General features: G+C 38.6%; 1 protein-coding gene across 3 annotated transcripts; it reads left to right on the top strand.

The window, feature by feature from the left end:
* Positions 1–1,575: 1,575 nt before the first annotated feature.
* Positions 1,576–13,817, top strand: LOC104897286 (uncharacterized). 3 transcript variants are annotated; one of them, XM_010684139.4, is made up of 12 exons: positions 1,576–2,030; positions 3,080–3,128; positions 3,970–4,395; positions 5,167–5,483; positions 5,563–5,757; positions 5,846–6,043; positions 6,144–6,218; positions 6,293–6,359; positions 7,513–8,614; positions 8,707–8,763; positions 12,872–12,946; positions 13,251–13,817. In XM_010684139.4, the coding sequence occupies exons 1-12, from the start codon at positions 1,641–1,643 to the stop codon at positions 13,300–13,302; spliced, it is 3,003 nt and encodes a 1,000-aa protein (XP_010682441.2). In that variant the 5' UTR covers positions 1,576–1,640; the 3' UTR covers positions 13,303–13,817. The 3 variants fall into 3 exon arrangements, with proteins under 3 accessions (XP_010682441.2, XP_010682443.2, XP_010682442.2); XM_010684140.4 differs by having other exon boundaries at positions 1,577–2,030; positions 5,170–5,483; XM_010684141.4 differs by lacking the exon at positions 12,872–12,946.
* Positions 13,818–17,207: the final 3,390 nt, after the last annotated feature.

Below are 17,207 nucleotides of genomic sequence, written 5' to 3'. Positions count from 1 at the left end.
TTGAGGTTTCTTAAACTGACACTTATGTCCCCTTTCATAAGTTTGGTCACAATAATAACACAAACCTTTAGCTATCTTTTCAGCTCTCACATTAGCTGGTATGTGTTTAAATGGTCTAGGTTGTTGGTATTTAGTAATAGTTTTGTCTGTGTTTACAGGTGTGGGGTAATAATGGGGTTTATTTGCATTTTGGTTATAAGGAATAGATTGTAATGGTTTTGCTGTAATTGGTTTAGAATATTGTTTGTGGGTTAATATGGTAAATTGTTCTTCAGATAGCTTGCATGCTCAATAGCTTCAGAAATATTGTTAAGTTTAAAGGCTCTCACAAATGATTTACTAGAATCTTTCAATCCACCCACAAAACTGTCTAACAAATAAGCATCAGGTAATATATGACCACTTTGCATCATAATAGACTTCAAACTTTCAAATTCATCATTATAATCTTCTAACAACCCAGATTGATTCAGCTTATTAAACTGCTGTACCACATTCAAACTTCTGCTATCCTTAAACCTTGCTACTAAATCAATTATAAAATCATCCCAATCTACATTTCCCCTTACTGACAGATAACTTGTAACCCAACTTTCAGCTCTATCTATCATGTAAAGTGATGCTAGATTAACCTTCTGTTCCTCGAGAACTCTACATAATGCAAAGTATCTACATCACTTCTTAATCCAGTTTCTTAGATTAGACACATCAAACTTGGAAAATTCAAGTTTTGGATTCATACCTTGCTGTCTGAAACTGCTATTAACAGATGTTCTTGGACTTGCATCAGAGGAATTACTGGTTTCCTTCAATTCCCTGATCATTTGCATCAAATATGCATTGTTTTTACTTGTTCTTCCAACTTTTTCTCCAAGTTTTTAACATGTTCCTCTACAGCTAGAGTCTTTATGGTTGTAGGCATATGCAAAATTTTATATGAATTTCACAATTAAGAACACGAACTTTCTTGGATTGGTAATCTATCAAACACCTTTAGTGCATTACAATTTTCTACAAGCTTTCTTTCTGTTTTAATGGCGGAAAAATGGGTATGGAAGGTGTTTGCTCTGATGCCACTGATGCAGGAGCTTAGCTCTTTGCCATTGTTTACTATATGATAAGAGTATATAGATAGAATTCAGAAGGGAAGAGAAGAGAAAGATAGAATCAGACTTTAGACAAGAGAGAGAAAGATGGAAGAACAGAGAGTTAGAAAGTTTAGGAGAGGAGGAAGTGTTTAATCTCTTTGATAAAATCTGCTATTACACCCTTAGCTAGTATATATAGGTATTCTTTACAAGTAACTGAATACCTATAGCTCAATTCAGTTAGTTACAACAACTAACTGAATTTGACAGCAAAGCTAACTAACTTTAGCTCAGTTAACTAGATTAATTACTAACAATAATTTGACCCATATCACGAACCGGTCCTAATTTTGTGGTTTTTATTCTTTCGTTCTTATTAATTGTGAAAAACAAAACTAATAAAATGGAACAAAAAAACTCTTACGAACACGTCGTGAACCTACTCGGTTACTCTTTGTATAGTTGGCTCGAAAACTCTTAAGGCAAAATATAAGCAACACTAACTACACCAAAATAAAAACAACAAACAATAGAGGAGAGCGAAACTTAGAAATGGAGTCATACCAACAGCCGCACCACCACTATAATATGAGACCACCACAACAACAACTACAACCACAACCACAACCACAACCACCACCACCACCTTCATTATCATCGGATCCTCATTTCTCTCACCAATACCAACACCAACACCAACACCCTCCTCCTCCTCCTCCCTCCAACTCGTGGTTTTCCACCCAATTTCAATACCACCCTTCTCACTCTCCTCCTCCTCCTCCTCCGCCGCCGCAACAGCAGCAAAATCAGTGGGGTCCACCACCACCACCACCACCACCACCTCAATATCCTGCGCATCCTCACCAGTCTTATCCTGCGCAACCCTATCCTCCTCCTCCTCCTCCTCCCCCTCGTCCTTCCCCTCCCCCTTACTCTCATCAGGTATATATTATCTATATTCTTTTTCTAGGGTTTTCCTTTTTTAGGGTTTCTTTCTTCAAAATGCACTTCTATTATTTTATTAAATTGATTTTATATGAAGTGGTTGATTCATTACTTATAGATTATCTGTTTTGTTGCTTCATAATGTTAACTTTATATTCACATTTTTGAATCTTAACTGTTCTTGGAGGACTTATTAAGCACTTGTGGAGTTGTATACTTTATTCTGTAATATATGTTAGAACTGATTAGTCTAGTGCTTTTTGGAAGCCTAAGGAATGGGTGATCTATGTTTGGAGGTTGTTGTCGATATGCCAAGTTTTTTGTTAAGGACATTGCTTGATTTGTTTGTTGTTGTTGTTGGAAATGGTTATCAAGTCGAAGTTTTCTAGTAGGTTAAACTTCAGGTTAGTTATGTGCACCGTTTAGCCCCTTGCTTCTTTAAGTCTGGAAGCAAGGAAAAGCGAGAAGGTTCTTTTGGTGCTATATTGATGATTTGGCCGGATGATGCCTCTGTTATGCAATGAAAAGAGTTATGTCTTGCATGCCTCTTCGTCTGGCCAACATGCTCTGCATTTCACTTATAGATTTAGCTGTTTCATATAGCGGAATGTACAAGTTGGAAGTCATTTAGAACGTTATCAGTTTTTGGTTGTTATATGCATATTCGTGGTTGTATCAGGATTTCCAACTGTGTTCATTTGTTTATGTAGTGTTGCAAGAGACAAACCATAATTTGTTTTGAGCGAAATGTCCTTTTTTCCCCTTTGTTTGTTTGTAGATAGAAAAAATTTATAAGACTCTACTCTTCATACTTGTGTTTCTTTGCTGCTAGAACATTCTTACTGTTTTAGGGTATATTGTGAGAGAGGATTGATGCGATGACTCAGAACTCCATTATTAGATCCTAATTTTCCCAATCATTGTTGTATCCATATATTTAATGCTCTTAGGAGGGGATAATATACTTTTTTTCTGATGGCTTGTTGTGATATATGAATTTGCAATTCCTGTTAGTAACTGTGAAGTAATTTTTTGTAAATGTACAGGATTGGACAAATGCCAATTGGAGCCATCAATCAGGCTGGGAATATCCAGGTAAGTCAATATGGTACTGGATGCTTAATGACTATTTTTTACTGAACATGTAGTCTTCTCTGGTTAGGTAGTTAATTGCTTGCTCAGATGTGTTTTCTGCAATGCCTTCAACTATTTGTTCATGTGAGAAGGGAAACTGATATGATTGGAAAAATAATTATTTGGTTTTATAGTTTCTAATAGATACCAAAACACTTCTAGATACTGAAAATTTCTTGCTATTTTATTTGGCAACATTTGTGTGTGTGTGCGTGTGCATTAGTAAGCGAGCGTGCATATGTGTGTGAGTGTGTGTGTGTGTGTGTGTGTGTGAGAGAGAGAGAGAGAGAGAGTGTGTGTAGAAGTGTGTGTGTGTGCGTTAGTAAGCGAGCGTGCATATGTGTGTGAGTGTGTTTGTGTGAGAGAGAGAGAGAGTGAGTGTGTGTAGAAGTGTGTGTGTGTGTATGTGTGTATGTGTGAGAGAGAGAGAGAGAATGAGTGAGTGTGTGTGTGTGTGTGTGTGTGTGTGTGTGTGTGCGTGTGTCTGCGCGTGTATGTTATAGCAGTCTAGCAGACTTCTATGAGGCTTGGTCCCATGTTGCATTCATCCTTGTTGGGCATACTCATCGCCTTTTTCTTTAGCATTATTACTTAACTGGATTATTGTTTAGGATTTTGGGTAGGCGCACTGGTACCTTCAGCCTCCTTTTTCTTTTTTTCTGGACTTGTGTCAGCTCTTGATTTCTGTAGTGCTTGTTATTGGAACTTTCTTCTTCCTTCTCCCCCCCCCCCCCCGCGCCCCCGCGCCCCCGCCCCCGGGTAAGAAAAGGAGGAAAGAAGTAATCGTATTTCTTTGAAACAGCCCATGCCAATGAAGAAGACTGGGCAGCCAAGGCAAGGGCTTGGGCATCTGCCAGATCTGCAATGGAAAATCAGCATCCACAGACTCAGTTCATGCCCGTGGTGCGGCAAGAAGAGCCATCTCACTATGTAAACCAGTATGCACAACCTGTTGAATCTCATTATCAAGATGTTCAGCAAACTTCCAATCCTACATCTGGATTTCAGAATTATCAAGGACCAGCTGCACCTATGAATAGGCCGCCGATGTCTCATCAGCAGGAGCCTGCATCCATCAGCTCATATGCTCCAGATGCACAATTCTCATTTGCTGCTAAGGATGGAGCTCTTGGTGGAGATATGAACACTGCATTTCCTCGCCATCAAGGCTCAACAAGCACTTTAGTTCATCAGCAGGAGGTACCTTCTAGTTATTCTTCTGTTCCAGGTAATAATTCACTTGGAGTTTTGAGTTTTCATGTGAAGTAGCTCACATGAATGGTTATGCCTGAAGTTACGACTATAGACTCATGAGTCAATTATTAGCAGTCTCTAATCAACTGTCAACCTCTATGCTCAATGCCTTACCAGTGAACGTTTAAAACCATTGCATTGACGAAAGGTCTTTGTGCAGAAATTATTAATCAATTGCTGTAGAACCTGTCCACTTTAATAAATGTCCTGATGTTTTAGCTTTTTCCTCGTAACCTAAGATGCAATAATGCTTCTATGACGGGATTTCGGAACAGTTGTGCCTGTAGCTTACCTAAGTAGTTTTCTTCTACTATTATTTTATTATTATTATTATTATTGTTATTATTATTATTATTCTTGTTGTTGTTGTTTTGAATCTTGTGTATCTTCTGATTTTGATCTGTTTATAAGCTCAGGCTTCGTTCAATGATGTTGGATACAGTTAGTCAGTTACACTTACATACCCCTACAATATGCACCTGTCAGATGCTCTCCCATATTAGTGGTGTAACTGTTAAGGCGTTTTTTTGTTTCTGGGTTGCTAGGACCCAAAATTATCTATTGCCTCGGTTTAAGAGATGCATTACAACTTACGACAGTATGAGTTTTCTAGCTATACTTGAAAGTCTTCATAAAAAATTGTTTTTGCTATCTCCGTATGGAGAGTTATAAGCAAAACATGAGTGCATTTCATTTTGTTATATATGGAGTCATATTGTCAGTTGATTGACTCTACATTATGTAGCAGGACAAGACAATGGCTCAATGGGACAGCAACATGGACACTCCTTGCATCCTGCTGATAGTAGATCAATACCAATGGATCATGCTCCGTTCGCATATAGAAACCACTCAATGAATCCAATGGATCAACCTCTTGAGTTTGCACCAAGATTCAGTCATGAAATCGACCCAAAGATGAACTCCTATCCTGATTCATCAGGACCTGTAAGAGGAACAGAATCTGTTTCAGCTGTGTCTTCTTTGCATGCTTGGACAGGTCCAGTTGCACCTGGCACATCGTATCCCCCAGTTACACCTGCATTTCCATTAGCACCACAGGTCTTTGATTTAAGTTAACTAACTATAGTTGTAGCTTCTACTGCTGACATATATAAGCTGATATTTGTAATTGTTGCAGCATGATCCGTCTATTGGCGTACCTCCACTTCCTGGACAACCTGCACCTCTGTTTGGCAGAGGCACAAGCTTTCAGAACGCTGTTCCATCTATCAGTGCACCTGTTGGTTTGGGTGCAGGAAGTTCTCTTCATCCTATTGCAGCTTTTTCGGCTGATACATATGGGGGTCCCTTGGGTTCTGATCGTCCCAAAAAGGTATTGCACTCTTCTTATATTAACAATCATCGTGTGACTTGCTCACTTGTACGTTAAATATGTTATGCTTACTCATTTGTTTGATTAGGCGGCAGTGCCTAACTGGCTAAGAGAAGAAATAATTAAGAACAAAGCTACAATCACAAACTCCACACCGGAGCCCTTTAAAGACGAAAGTGAGTCTAATGAAGATGAAATGATTGGCAAGTCAACATCAAAGGTTGATCAGACAGACAGCAAAAGTGTGGATTCAGCCAGGTCACCTGAAGAAGAGGATGATGACGAGGTATCTGATATTTCTTTGGTGTTGAGCGGGTTGAAGTTTTGCGCATCATGGCAACTGATCTTGAGGTGTTCCTGATTCTCAAATTTTTCCTTTCTATCAGGACTATGAAGAGGCACAGAGAACTGCAACCATCAATCAGGAAATTAAACGTGTTCTGACAGAAGTTCTCTTGAAGGTTGCTATGGAAGTTTGAAAGTTATTTCAAGTTTCATGTATCAGGGTTTATTGACTCTCTCTTTGTGCACATAGGTGACTGATGAGCTATTTGATGAAATTGCAACAAAAGTACTTAATGAGGATGATCTTAGTGCTGATGGTAACTCTTAGAATGCTTGCATCCTTATCTGTTTTGTTGTCACCTTTTTTGATACGGTTTTTTCACTAGGTACTTATGTGGTTTCTCAAAATTCATGGGGTACCCCTGCTGTTTCAAAGATGCACCAGGTACCTTTACTTTGGGGGTAAAATGCACGAAATTCCCTTAATGATTAACGGTTTTAAGTTTCCGTTATTAACCCTAATTAAGCGTAATTAAGCCCTCTAATTTAAACCTAACCCCAAAACCCTAACCTTAACCCCTAACCCCCACTCAAAAACCCTAACACCTAACCCCCCCCCCCACTCCTGTCACCCCCCAACCCAAGCCCCCCTCCTCCACCCACGCAACCCACCCCCCTCACCCCTCCCCCCACCCATGCAGCCTACCGCCCTTCCCTCACTCCCACAACCCTGAAACTGTCGATAACTCATCCTTCGAAACCGCATAAAAAAATACCTGAAACTTCCTCCACCTCCCTGAAATTCTCCTCGAAACTTCCTCACTCGATAACAACATGCATTTTCTCCAGATTCAACCTCCAAAATTCTCCTCTTTGAAACTTCCTTTACCTCCAATAAGTCATCCTCAGCCGCTAACAATGCTAACTCTCTCGATAACAATTGCGAAAATCGATGGGGGTGGGGGAATGGATGCGGAAATCTACAGGAGTGGAGTGAATGGGCGCGAAAACCGAGGAGGTTGGGGAAATGGGAGCGGAAAGGGGGAGGAGAGGGGAAATTGACGGGGTGGGGAGGGGTGGGGTGGGGAAATCAAGTGGGGCTGGTGGGGGGTGGGGGGTGGGGGATGACGGGGTGGTGGGAGGGTGGGGGAGGGTGTTAGGGGTTAGGGTTAGGATTAGGGTTTTGGGGTTAGGGTTAGGGTTAGGATTAGGGTTTTGGGTTAGGTTTAGTCTAGAGGGCTGAATTAGGGTTAGGGGGGTTATTCAGGGTTAAGGATTAACGAAAACTCAACACCGTTAGTCATTAAGGGCATTTCGCGCGTTTTACCCCCAAAGTAAGGGTACCTGGTGCATTTTTTTAAAAGTAGGGGTACCCCATGAATCTTGAAATACCACGGGGTACTTGGTGAAAAAACCGTTTTTGATATATACCTGACATTTTGGCCCTCTGAATTTTTGTTTTCTTAACAGCTATGGCTAACCTTGAGAACCATGTCCCTATTCACAAGGGATCACCAACTCGTCCACCTGTCCCGACTCTTAAGGCTTCCACAAAGGTTCTCATTCCAGTGAAAGGAAAAGAATCCGACGGACATGGTAGTGGGGAATCTAGCTCCGGTACAACTGGGGCTGGAAATGTTCTAGGTCTTGCAAATTATGCCTCTGATGATGATGATGTAATACAGACTTTAAGTGCCCCCAAGTCTGATGGGATTGTTGTTAATAGTGCTGGTGAGAATGGTCATCGGCAGCCAGAAGCTGGAGATCTTAGGAAAAATCTGGTTGCTACTGAAGGTGGTCGCAGTAAAGGCAGTTCAACTGGGTCTGAAGGCAACCATGACACTCCAGCTTCTACGTTGAGTGATCGTAGGATAGCCAAGGATTTGGATGATAAGGTTCAGAAAGCCTCTTCTAGAGGCGCAGTGTCTTTGAGTAAGAAAGAGGATGGTGTTATCAATGATGGAAAATCCATTGTTAAGTCTGATGCGTCTAAGTCTACAGATAATGGTCGTAAAACAACTTCTAGTGCTCCAGATGTTCCAACTGAAAAAGGACATGTGAGGAAGTCAGCCAAAGATGATTCTCAGGAAAGAGATCCCAAAAGACGCGACAGACATGAAAGTAAGAGGAAGGACGATTACAAGGAGATAGAGAGTGGTAAGGAAAGAGAAAATGAGAAGGAAGAGACTCGTGTCAGACGAGATGAAAAGCGTCAAAAGAAGGATAAGACAGAGGATTATCATATCTCAAGAGAAAGGTCGAAGGAGCAAGATGATAAACATGGGGAGAAAGCAAGGGAATCTGATTCAAGAAGGAGGTCCCCTCACCTTGAAGATAAAGATAGCAAAAAAGAAAGGGAGAGAGACAAGAAGAGAAGCCGTAAAGATGATGCTGATAAGAAAAGAGAGAAAACTAAGGATGAGAAAGGTGATAAATCAAGACACAAATCCTCAAGTGATGCTAGTAGACACAAAAGGAGGCGTTCCTCCTCAGCTACTAGGGTTAGGAAAAATGAGGCAAGTGCAGTAGTTTCAGGTGGATCAGATGATGAAGCATCAGATGGCTCTAAAAGGTTGATTAAAATAATAGCTCCTCTATCCCTTTTGTCTGGTACATGCCAATCCCCTTCCGTTACACACTAACCTATTTTCATTTATTCTGCAGGAAGGATCATTCAAAACGACGAAATTTGTCACCATCTCCTGTCAGGTCGAGGCGAAGGTATGTACTTAGTGCCTTTTGTCATCCGTAAGTACGCTTTAGTGTATTTGTTTGATTATTTGAATGCTGAACAGTTATTAGGAAAGAGTGTGCGTGTATCAACTTTGCTGTTTCTCGAAAAAGCTAGATGATAGGATATTGACTTATTCATATTTCATAGTGCTTGTGTAGTGATGCTGTGACAGGGATTCGTTTTTTTACCCCTTGCAAAGTGGGATCCCCAAATTTCCCCCCACTTGCAAGGGATCTTCATCGTACCTTAAAAAAATTGTAGTTTGATGCTATATCTGAAAGCTCAAGCAGACGAGTTTTGGCTCTTAACTTCAATGATGTATATATGAAGTACTCAAGACAAAGGAGCGACTAAAGTGTCGTCCACCTTTAATTATTTATCTCGAATTTTGGTCTTTCTGCTGTACTGAGTACTACAACTCCTTTAATGTAGAAAGATGTTTTCAGGAACGCATTTTTATCCGCAGAGTTGTTTTCCTTTTTCTGTAAATATATATTTTTCTTATCAGTGTGCAAAACCTGCTTGTATCTTCCTGAAGTGTAATTTTTATTTCTTTTGGGGATAGGATTAACTTGTCTAGTCTTCAAAATTGGTCTGCTTACAAATTTAGTTTTCTAGCAGCCTAGCTGAGCATGGGTTCATTTGTTGGTGGACCTGGCATCAGGTGGAGCTCAGTTCCTGTAGGGGAATGGATTTATTATCAGGATAAACTGAAGGAGGGTGGAACTAAAATCAAATCTCCTTATCCTGGGATTGTGTAGCCATGAGATTCTCCACCCCTTTTTTCTGTGTCTGGCTGTGGCTCCTCCCCATCTTGACTGCATTTTTTTCTCTCTTTATCTCCCTTAGCTGCTATAATTCTCAAGTTTTGACCACTGTCCACCAGATATATAAGAGGGAGGGGAAGGAGTGGCAATGCTCAAAAGAGTAAGGAAGAACATATTGGAGAGAGAGCAAGTGGTAAGAGGTCGAGGTCTTGAGGATAACTGCAATTGTTGGGAAGAATATTAGTTTCTTTTGTTTTTGGTTTAACTTTAGATGAAATTCTACTTGAGGGTGTCAATGTTTCTCAAGCTTATACATTGGGGTTGAAGAACGTACAATTTTTTTGGAGTTTCTATTTTTAACAGAATTATATAAGTTTCATTTAATATTTATTGTGTTCAGTAGATGTGTTTATTTTATTTGCCAATTTTTTAGTATCCGTAAATATAGTTCCGGGTCACTACATTAACTAATGAAACCTTTGTCATATGCCATGAAATCTGAACTTGTGACACCTCATTTCTAGCGATTGTCACATAATCTTGAATCTTGATTCTTGTACCTTTCTCTGGATTATTGCTACTGTCTCGCAAGCATTGACTCTTTGATTACTTCTTTCTTTTTTCACAAATTTAGGATAATGTGGCTGGATATACTTAATAATATGACTACACACATCACCCATTTTCTAATCCTTTTGAAAATTACCCGTAAAGGTTACTCATAAAAGTTACCCCTATTTTCCTGTAAATATTATATTGGTTTCATGTAACGATCTTACCTTAGTGTATTTCTCCTTTTTTCGTTTTTTTAATGTGATGTCATTGCTGCTTAGCATCTAGAAGAAAACAGACAAGATTGTACAACTACTTTGATCCAGTTTCTTGTATAATTGTCCTGTTCCTGGATTGCTGCATAATTATTGAAGTAGATAATAGGAGTTGGTCTGATATTACCTGATATTTGTTTAGACATTTAAATGTGGTGGATGCTCAAACCTGTGCAGTTGGCATTATTGATTGCCATCACCTATGCTGTCTTGGTTGGCTCCATCTTAGCCTGGATGAATATGAGCAGTATCATAGTCCATCAAGGACTTGTGTAACTTGATGGTTTTCTGCTGGACTGCCTTAAAGATTGAAGCTGGTCTATTTATCATGTGTTTGCATTGTAACACCCTTCATGATGTGTTTTCTTGGCTAAGAACAGACTTGAAAGTGTGTAATAAAACGTCTTTAAACCTCTAGGCAGTAATAGATACTATCTGCATTGCTAGATAACTTTCATTTTCCATTCATGAAGTGATGTAGTGGCTGTCCACTTCTAGATTTTTCAGTATTCATGTTGTCTTTCTGCCTGCCGTTGAAAGGTTTTACTCACAAAGTTGAGATGCTAAGATAGTAATAGGAAACAATCTTCATTTCTAGATAATTTTCATTTTCCATAGGAAGTCATGTAGTGGTTGTCCACTTCTAGATATTTCAGTATTCATGTTCTCTTGCTGCCTGCCATTGGAAGGTTTTACTCACAAAGTTGTGAAGCGAACATATTCTGGATGGAAGACTTTGATTTTTACCTCGCTTTAATCGTTAGATATTAGTTTATCTTATTAATGAGAGTTCTTTAGATCTGCGCATTTTCCTTTCCTCTCTTCTCTCTTTCATGATTGTTGAGGTTTCTTGTACTTTAATGATTTTTTTTTCTCTAATATTTTGTAGCATCACATTTCAATACCTATTAAGTGATTTGTATATTTGTTTACCTTTTCTTTTCCTTCTATGTACCGGACTTCCTGTCATTGCTCTTCCTCTTTTTGCTAGTTTTATTAATATTATCCTTGTGGTTGATATTATGATTGTTGGCAGTACTACTGAGATTGTTTTCAATATTTTATAATTTATGAAGGATTTGTAAAGTTATGTTTTGTCTGTTATGTTTCAGGAGAAAATTTAGTTATATGTTTCATTATGGGAATTTTTTCCTTATGGGTCCCTAGTAAACCGCCTCTATAATATTCTTTAGAGTAGTGCGGTCACTGTTCTTAAGTAAGACGAGCTCACTGTCTCACTATTTAACTTAAATTGTTCACTTTTTGCTTATGCTACAATGCTCAAATAGCACCGTAAAGGTAAAACGGTCCTTTTGTAGACCAACTAGTACTAATGTAGGGCAAGGCTGCCTCAGCAGGAATGATTGTAGATGGTGATTTGTCCTTCTCTGCCATCTGGTATAACCATTTTTATGGATTCAGAACCATTATTAACACGGGTGGATCTTTTAGACTTTTGAGTCTAGATTATATAGATCGTAATATGTTCTATTGTTGCTTTATGAATTATCTTCATCGAATTATTTGAATCATTGAATGTATCATTTTGAAGTTTGGGAGTGGTGGTGCTCTACCTTCTTTTTTATCTACTAAAGTTTTTGCTCTCTCTTCTCTCTCTCTGTTTCTCGAATTGCTGACAAACAGCTATGTAGCTTAAAAACGTTTAGGAAATATGCTGGTTTCAAAACGGGAAATCTTATGCTTCAGTAGTACTGAAACGTTTGGGGTTCAGGAATAGAAACGTTCCGGAAACAGGGAAGCAGTACTTCATAGACTAGTAGTCTAGAGGCAGCCACTGGGTGGGCCGGGCTTGATTGGGAAGACTGGATACAGAATCGCACACCAAGTATATCTGTATATGAGTAGCCGGGTCACTGGTTGGGCTGTAACCTGGGTCTGTTTAGGTAGGTGGGTTAACCAATTGCTTTTTTTAAAAAATTTTGGCTCAAAATCATTACTGTGTTAACCTGGCTGGTTTGGGGTAGAGTTTGGACTTCCCCAGGTGGATTGGTAGCTTAGAAGCTTGACCTCAAACCTCCACTAGTTTGATCCCTGTTGGGTTGTACACGAGTCGATACTGAGCCTGAACCAGATGACCAGATTCTGGATCAGGTCGGCTGGGGCCAACTCGGCCCATTTGCCACCTCTCTCTCTCCTCTCAAGTTGTCTGTGTGTGGTTGTCTGTCTACTGATGGTGGGAAATATTGCTGTGTGAAATGTGAATGTGATATATGATTATATTGGCGTTTGCTTGATCTTGCATGGGAAACCAACTTCCTGTCCAGGTTTGTTTTTGCTTGTGGTATATAGACTACATGCTTACAGGGTGGAAAGGACGGAATTTGTTTGAACGTATTTTATCCATGTGATGAACACCCCTCTCCCTTTTTCTGGGAGGGCTCACTTTTAACTATTCTCGTAATGAATAAGGCTGAGCATCATGTCCTGTTATTAAAGTCATTTGCTCATGGGATTAGTGTGATGGATGTTTTTATTTCTAGACAAGTCTCGCGGTCTCCTCATAGCAAGCATTCACAGCGCAGGCATTCTCCTTACTCTTCTCTTGACGACAACAGGTATGTTTTGTTGTCGCTGTCTTAATTTTGCGAGTATTTCATACGTTAACATGCTTAAAAAAGGATTGAAGGGAAGCAGCAAGGAGATGAGAAGGGGAAAATATAAGTGAAGGAAGTCTGCCTTTTTTTTTTGTTTTTCTTTCTTTTTTTTTTTTGGGGGTTGTAGAAGTACGAGTCTTTATTAGATTAGGTAAAGGTGACCAACATACATGAAAAGAAAAGGATGTACAAAACTAGGTGAAAGGTAAAGTCTGCCAATTTTGTCAAAGCTGTACAATTTGTCATCTATCAAATTGCTATGCAGGGGGAGGAGGTCGAGATCAAGGTCAAAATCACCAGTTCGTCGCCGCAGATGATAATTGAAATCGACGTGGAAGAGGTTGAGATCAAGGTCGAAATCACCAGCTCGTCGCTGCAGATGATGATTAAAATCGATGTGTTGCAGAATGATGATTAAAATCGATGTGTTGCAGAATGATGGTGTCAGATATGAAGTGCTTCAACTGTCCGCAAATGGCCTGAGCAGTTGACTAGTGGCAGTATCCGATGGCGTTCATGGAGTAGTAATGTTGTATTCAATATCCGATAGCCTTTCAAAAACTGAATTATATGTTATTGCTTAGTGACATTTACGGGTCAGTGAGAAGTTCAGGATGCATTCTTCTATTGCTATGACAGGAATTTTACATGAGAGTTTTTGTGCTTTTTGGTGTATGATCATGGCGCACATGTCTCTTTCAAAACTTTTCTTGTAACTAAAGATCTGTTTTTTGTAACTGTTGAGAGGCTGTAATTGTATTATGTTCCTCCTAATACAGCTAGATAATTCCGTAGTTATTCCATTATGTATTTAATTTTTGTTTCACTTTAAGATTACTTTTGAAGACATTGTTGATTTGGTGTTACTGTGAAATGAGATTTTTCGACATCATTTTATGTACTTCCTCCATCTTTTTCTATTACAATTAGTTATTAGGTTCGAGCTATGCCCTGGGTAAGGAAAATTTTCATTTATTAATATTGTATTTTGATATGATAACACTAAATACAATTTGGTTTAGTGGTTAAACTTTAGTACATGAACCATGAGGTCATGGGATCAAAACTTATACTATGCAATTTTTAATTTTTTTTATTGTACATGGATTACATGAACTAAAACCTTCTTGGAAGAGCGCCACGTGGCACCGTTCCTCGTTTACACACGCCTTTTAATATATTAGTATAGATAATTACCACTTTGAGTAATTTCATTTATTGGGACTATTACACTTTTGGAAAAAAAAAGCAATTATATTTGATAATATTATCATTTACTTTATACTTTATGTTAATAAAATTATCATTAACTCATAATGAATTCCAAAGTAAGTAACAATCATAGTTAACAACTTACCGTAGTTATTCCGTCGTCCTCCATTTGTCTTTCTTAGTCGCCACTTTTTGGATTTTTCTATCTTTTACATTCTTAAATACGGAGTACCTTATTCCCTTGTTCCCTTCTTTTTTTTTTTTTTTTAACTATTTCCCCTGCTTTTTTTTATTGTTTCCCGTTGTTTTTATACCTCATTCCAGCACTTACCCCCTTCCTTTCCCAACGTCACTTTCGTTATGGAAATAACCACCTACCTTTTCCACTTTTTTCTTATTAAAATACCAAACCCACTTTATATTAATATTTTCAACCTTTTTTAATAATGTATCCCTGTGAGTGGTTTTGTCCAAACGCTCAAGATGAGTGTTTTATCGCACCTCATATAACAATGTTTGTAACAATTACTATTGTTGTGAATAAAGCAAAAGAAAACCACTTTCCAATGTTTTTTTTTTTTTTGAAGAAAGTTATAAATTTGGCTTTGTTTTTAGGGGTAGCTAGTTGTCGGACCTAGACAATACCACATTAATTTACTCATTTGCTAAACGACGCCCTAAATTTTCCCATTAACGCCCTAAATACGTATAATATACGTATTTTTTCATTTTCAGATTTTCTTCCTTCTAATACCTTCATTCTTCTCCCCTCTTCTCCCACATCAGACATCACCATTGGGCACCGGTTGAACACCACCACCGTCGCCGCCCCACCGCCGCCCCACCGCCGCCGATGCACCAGTACCGCCGCCGCACCACACCGCCGTAATCCCACCCTCCTCTTCTCTGTTTCTTCATTGACAGATCTGATTTTTTTTAAAAAAAAAAAACAGGGAGCGTCCACCATGGACGCCCCACCATGGTGGAGGCGTCCATGGCAGGCGCCCCACCAGATGGTGAGGCGCCTGCCATGGACGCCTCCACCATGGTGGGGCGTCCATAGTGGACGCCTCCCCTGTTTTTTTTAAAAAAAAATTCAGAAAAAAAGGAGGCGTCCACCATGGACGCCCCACCACTGATGGAGGCGTCCATGGCAGGCGCCTCACCATGTGGTGGAGCGCCTGCCATGGACGCCTCCACCAGTGGTGGGGCGTCCATGGTGGACGCTCCCCTGTTTTTTTTTTAAAAAAAAATTCAGATCTGTCAATGGTGGACGCTCCCATGTGGTGGAATTAATTTGACAAGAAACTGTAAATTTAACATTGGGTCCAGTTTCTTCTTATTCAAACTGTATATTTCTTCTTCTCCATTATGATTCTGGAATTAATAAGATGATGCAACAATCTACAGTTTCTCCCCTGTTTGAATAAGATGTAGTATAAATTTAAACTTTTTAAGAGATGAGAGAATCTGTTATTTTGTGAAAGAAAAATACATAATGTGTGAATTTTTTTTTTTACCGGGTATAATGTGTGAAATTGGAGAAGAAGAAGATGGTGGTGTGGTGGTGGTGGTGGTGTGGTTGAGAGGAGAGAGAAATTGTGGGGTTGTGGTGGAGAGGAGAGAGAAAGTGAGTGAGTGAAGGGGAGGAGAGAAAAAAAAATACAGGTATATAAATACGGTATAAAAATACCGTATTTAGGGCGTTACTAGGAAATACTAGGGCGTTGTTTAGCAAAGCCCTTAATTTATTAAGATAAAAAGGATGTATAGTTGAGGGTTGACATGTTGCCACAAGCCCAAGTCATAATTTAGTGGTAAGATCATGGTAATACATGAGTTGTAGACCTCTTATGCAAATATATATAGTTAGATATAAATTACATGTTAAAGTAGGCAAGTAGTATTACTGTTAGACATTTAACTAGAAGTTGGATTTTTTTCATCAAAAAATTTAAATATCGAAGCTCGGGCATTACCTAGTTAATTATATGTGAGGAATAAAATACTCCCACCGTTTCTTCTAAATTGAGACGCTTCGCCATTTAAAGTGTTTGTTTTTTATTGGGACATTTGATCTTTTCCCTTACATGAGATGTTACCTTGATATTAGAGCATCCCGACTCATGATTTTTTTGGGCATCAATTTGAGTCATGAACCTTGCTCAAAAAAAATATGGCATCGCATCCATGATTTTTTGATGTTTGTATTTGGGTCATGCTATGACTCAATTCATGGTTGGTCATCCTATGACCCAAACCATGGTTGATCATCTTATTACGTAAGTCAACCATTTGTAGACATGTGGCAGTGTGTCATAAATGTTATTTTTTAGAATTCAAGTTTTGTAATATGAATAACTTAAAATAATACAAATTAAAAAAAATAAAAATTTCACCAATGGTCTTATCTTTTTGAGATCTATAAATAGACATCCATTTTACTATATTTTGACACACTTTCGAAATCAATTATTTTCTCTATACATTGTACGCATAGGAATAATTATTTTTGAGAGTTTTTGTTATTGAAGAAGTTTTTTAATCAAAATTAATTACTACCAAATGAATTTATTTAGGATTGTTAATATATAAAATAATTTATTTAAAATCTTGTATGATATTATAAATATCAAAAGGTATAAATATGTATTGATGTATGAGAGAAAAAATGAGATGGAGTATAGTAAGAAGTGAGATAGAGAATGATGATGTTCTTTTTTTTTTTGGGTCATGAGTGGGGTGCATTTGTTAAAATGGATCTTAATCCATGATAAACTTTTGTAATATGAGAGAGGAAGTTGATGAGAGAGAGGGCTGACATGTTTTGTTTGGGCATGAGTGGGCATGCTCTTACAACTTATCACTTACAACTTACAACTTACAAGGTCGGATCCTTCCAATGACCATACTCGATCACAATCAAGAATGTCTTAGTCGAGTAGTTAAGATTGATGTTTTATGAACAATAGATTACAGGTTCAAATCTCCCTCTTCTTGTCTGTACTTT

The sequence above is a fragment of the Beta vulgaris genome, chromosome 6 (genome assembly GCF_026745355.1).
Source record: "Beta vulgaris subsp. vulgaris cultivar EL10 chromosome 6, EL10.2, whole genome shotgun sequence".
Lineage (NCBI taxonomy): Eukaryota > Viridiplantae > Streptophyta > Magnoliopsida > Caryophyllales > Amaranthaceae > Beta > Beta vulgaris.
The sequence above is the reverse complement of the archived record's forward strand: the minus strand, read 5'-3'. Positions and strand labels throughout refer to the sequence as shown.

Bases quoted from the DNA above. Each gene is read 5' to 3' on its own strand.
- LOC104897286 (XM_010684139.4), top strand. From the start codon at position 1,641: ATGGAGTCATACCAACAGCCGCACCACCACTATAATATGAGACCACCA. The intron at 4,396-5,166 runs GTAATAATTCAC...TACATTATGTAG, and splicing joins TAGTTATTCTTCTGTTCCAG to CAGGACAAGACAATGGCTCA. The intron at 6,219-6,292 runs GTTGCTATGGAA...TTGTGCACATAG, and splicing joins TGACAGAAGTTCTCTTGAAG to GTGACTGATGAGCTATTTGA.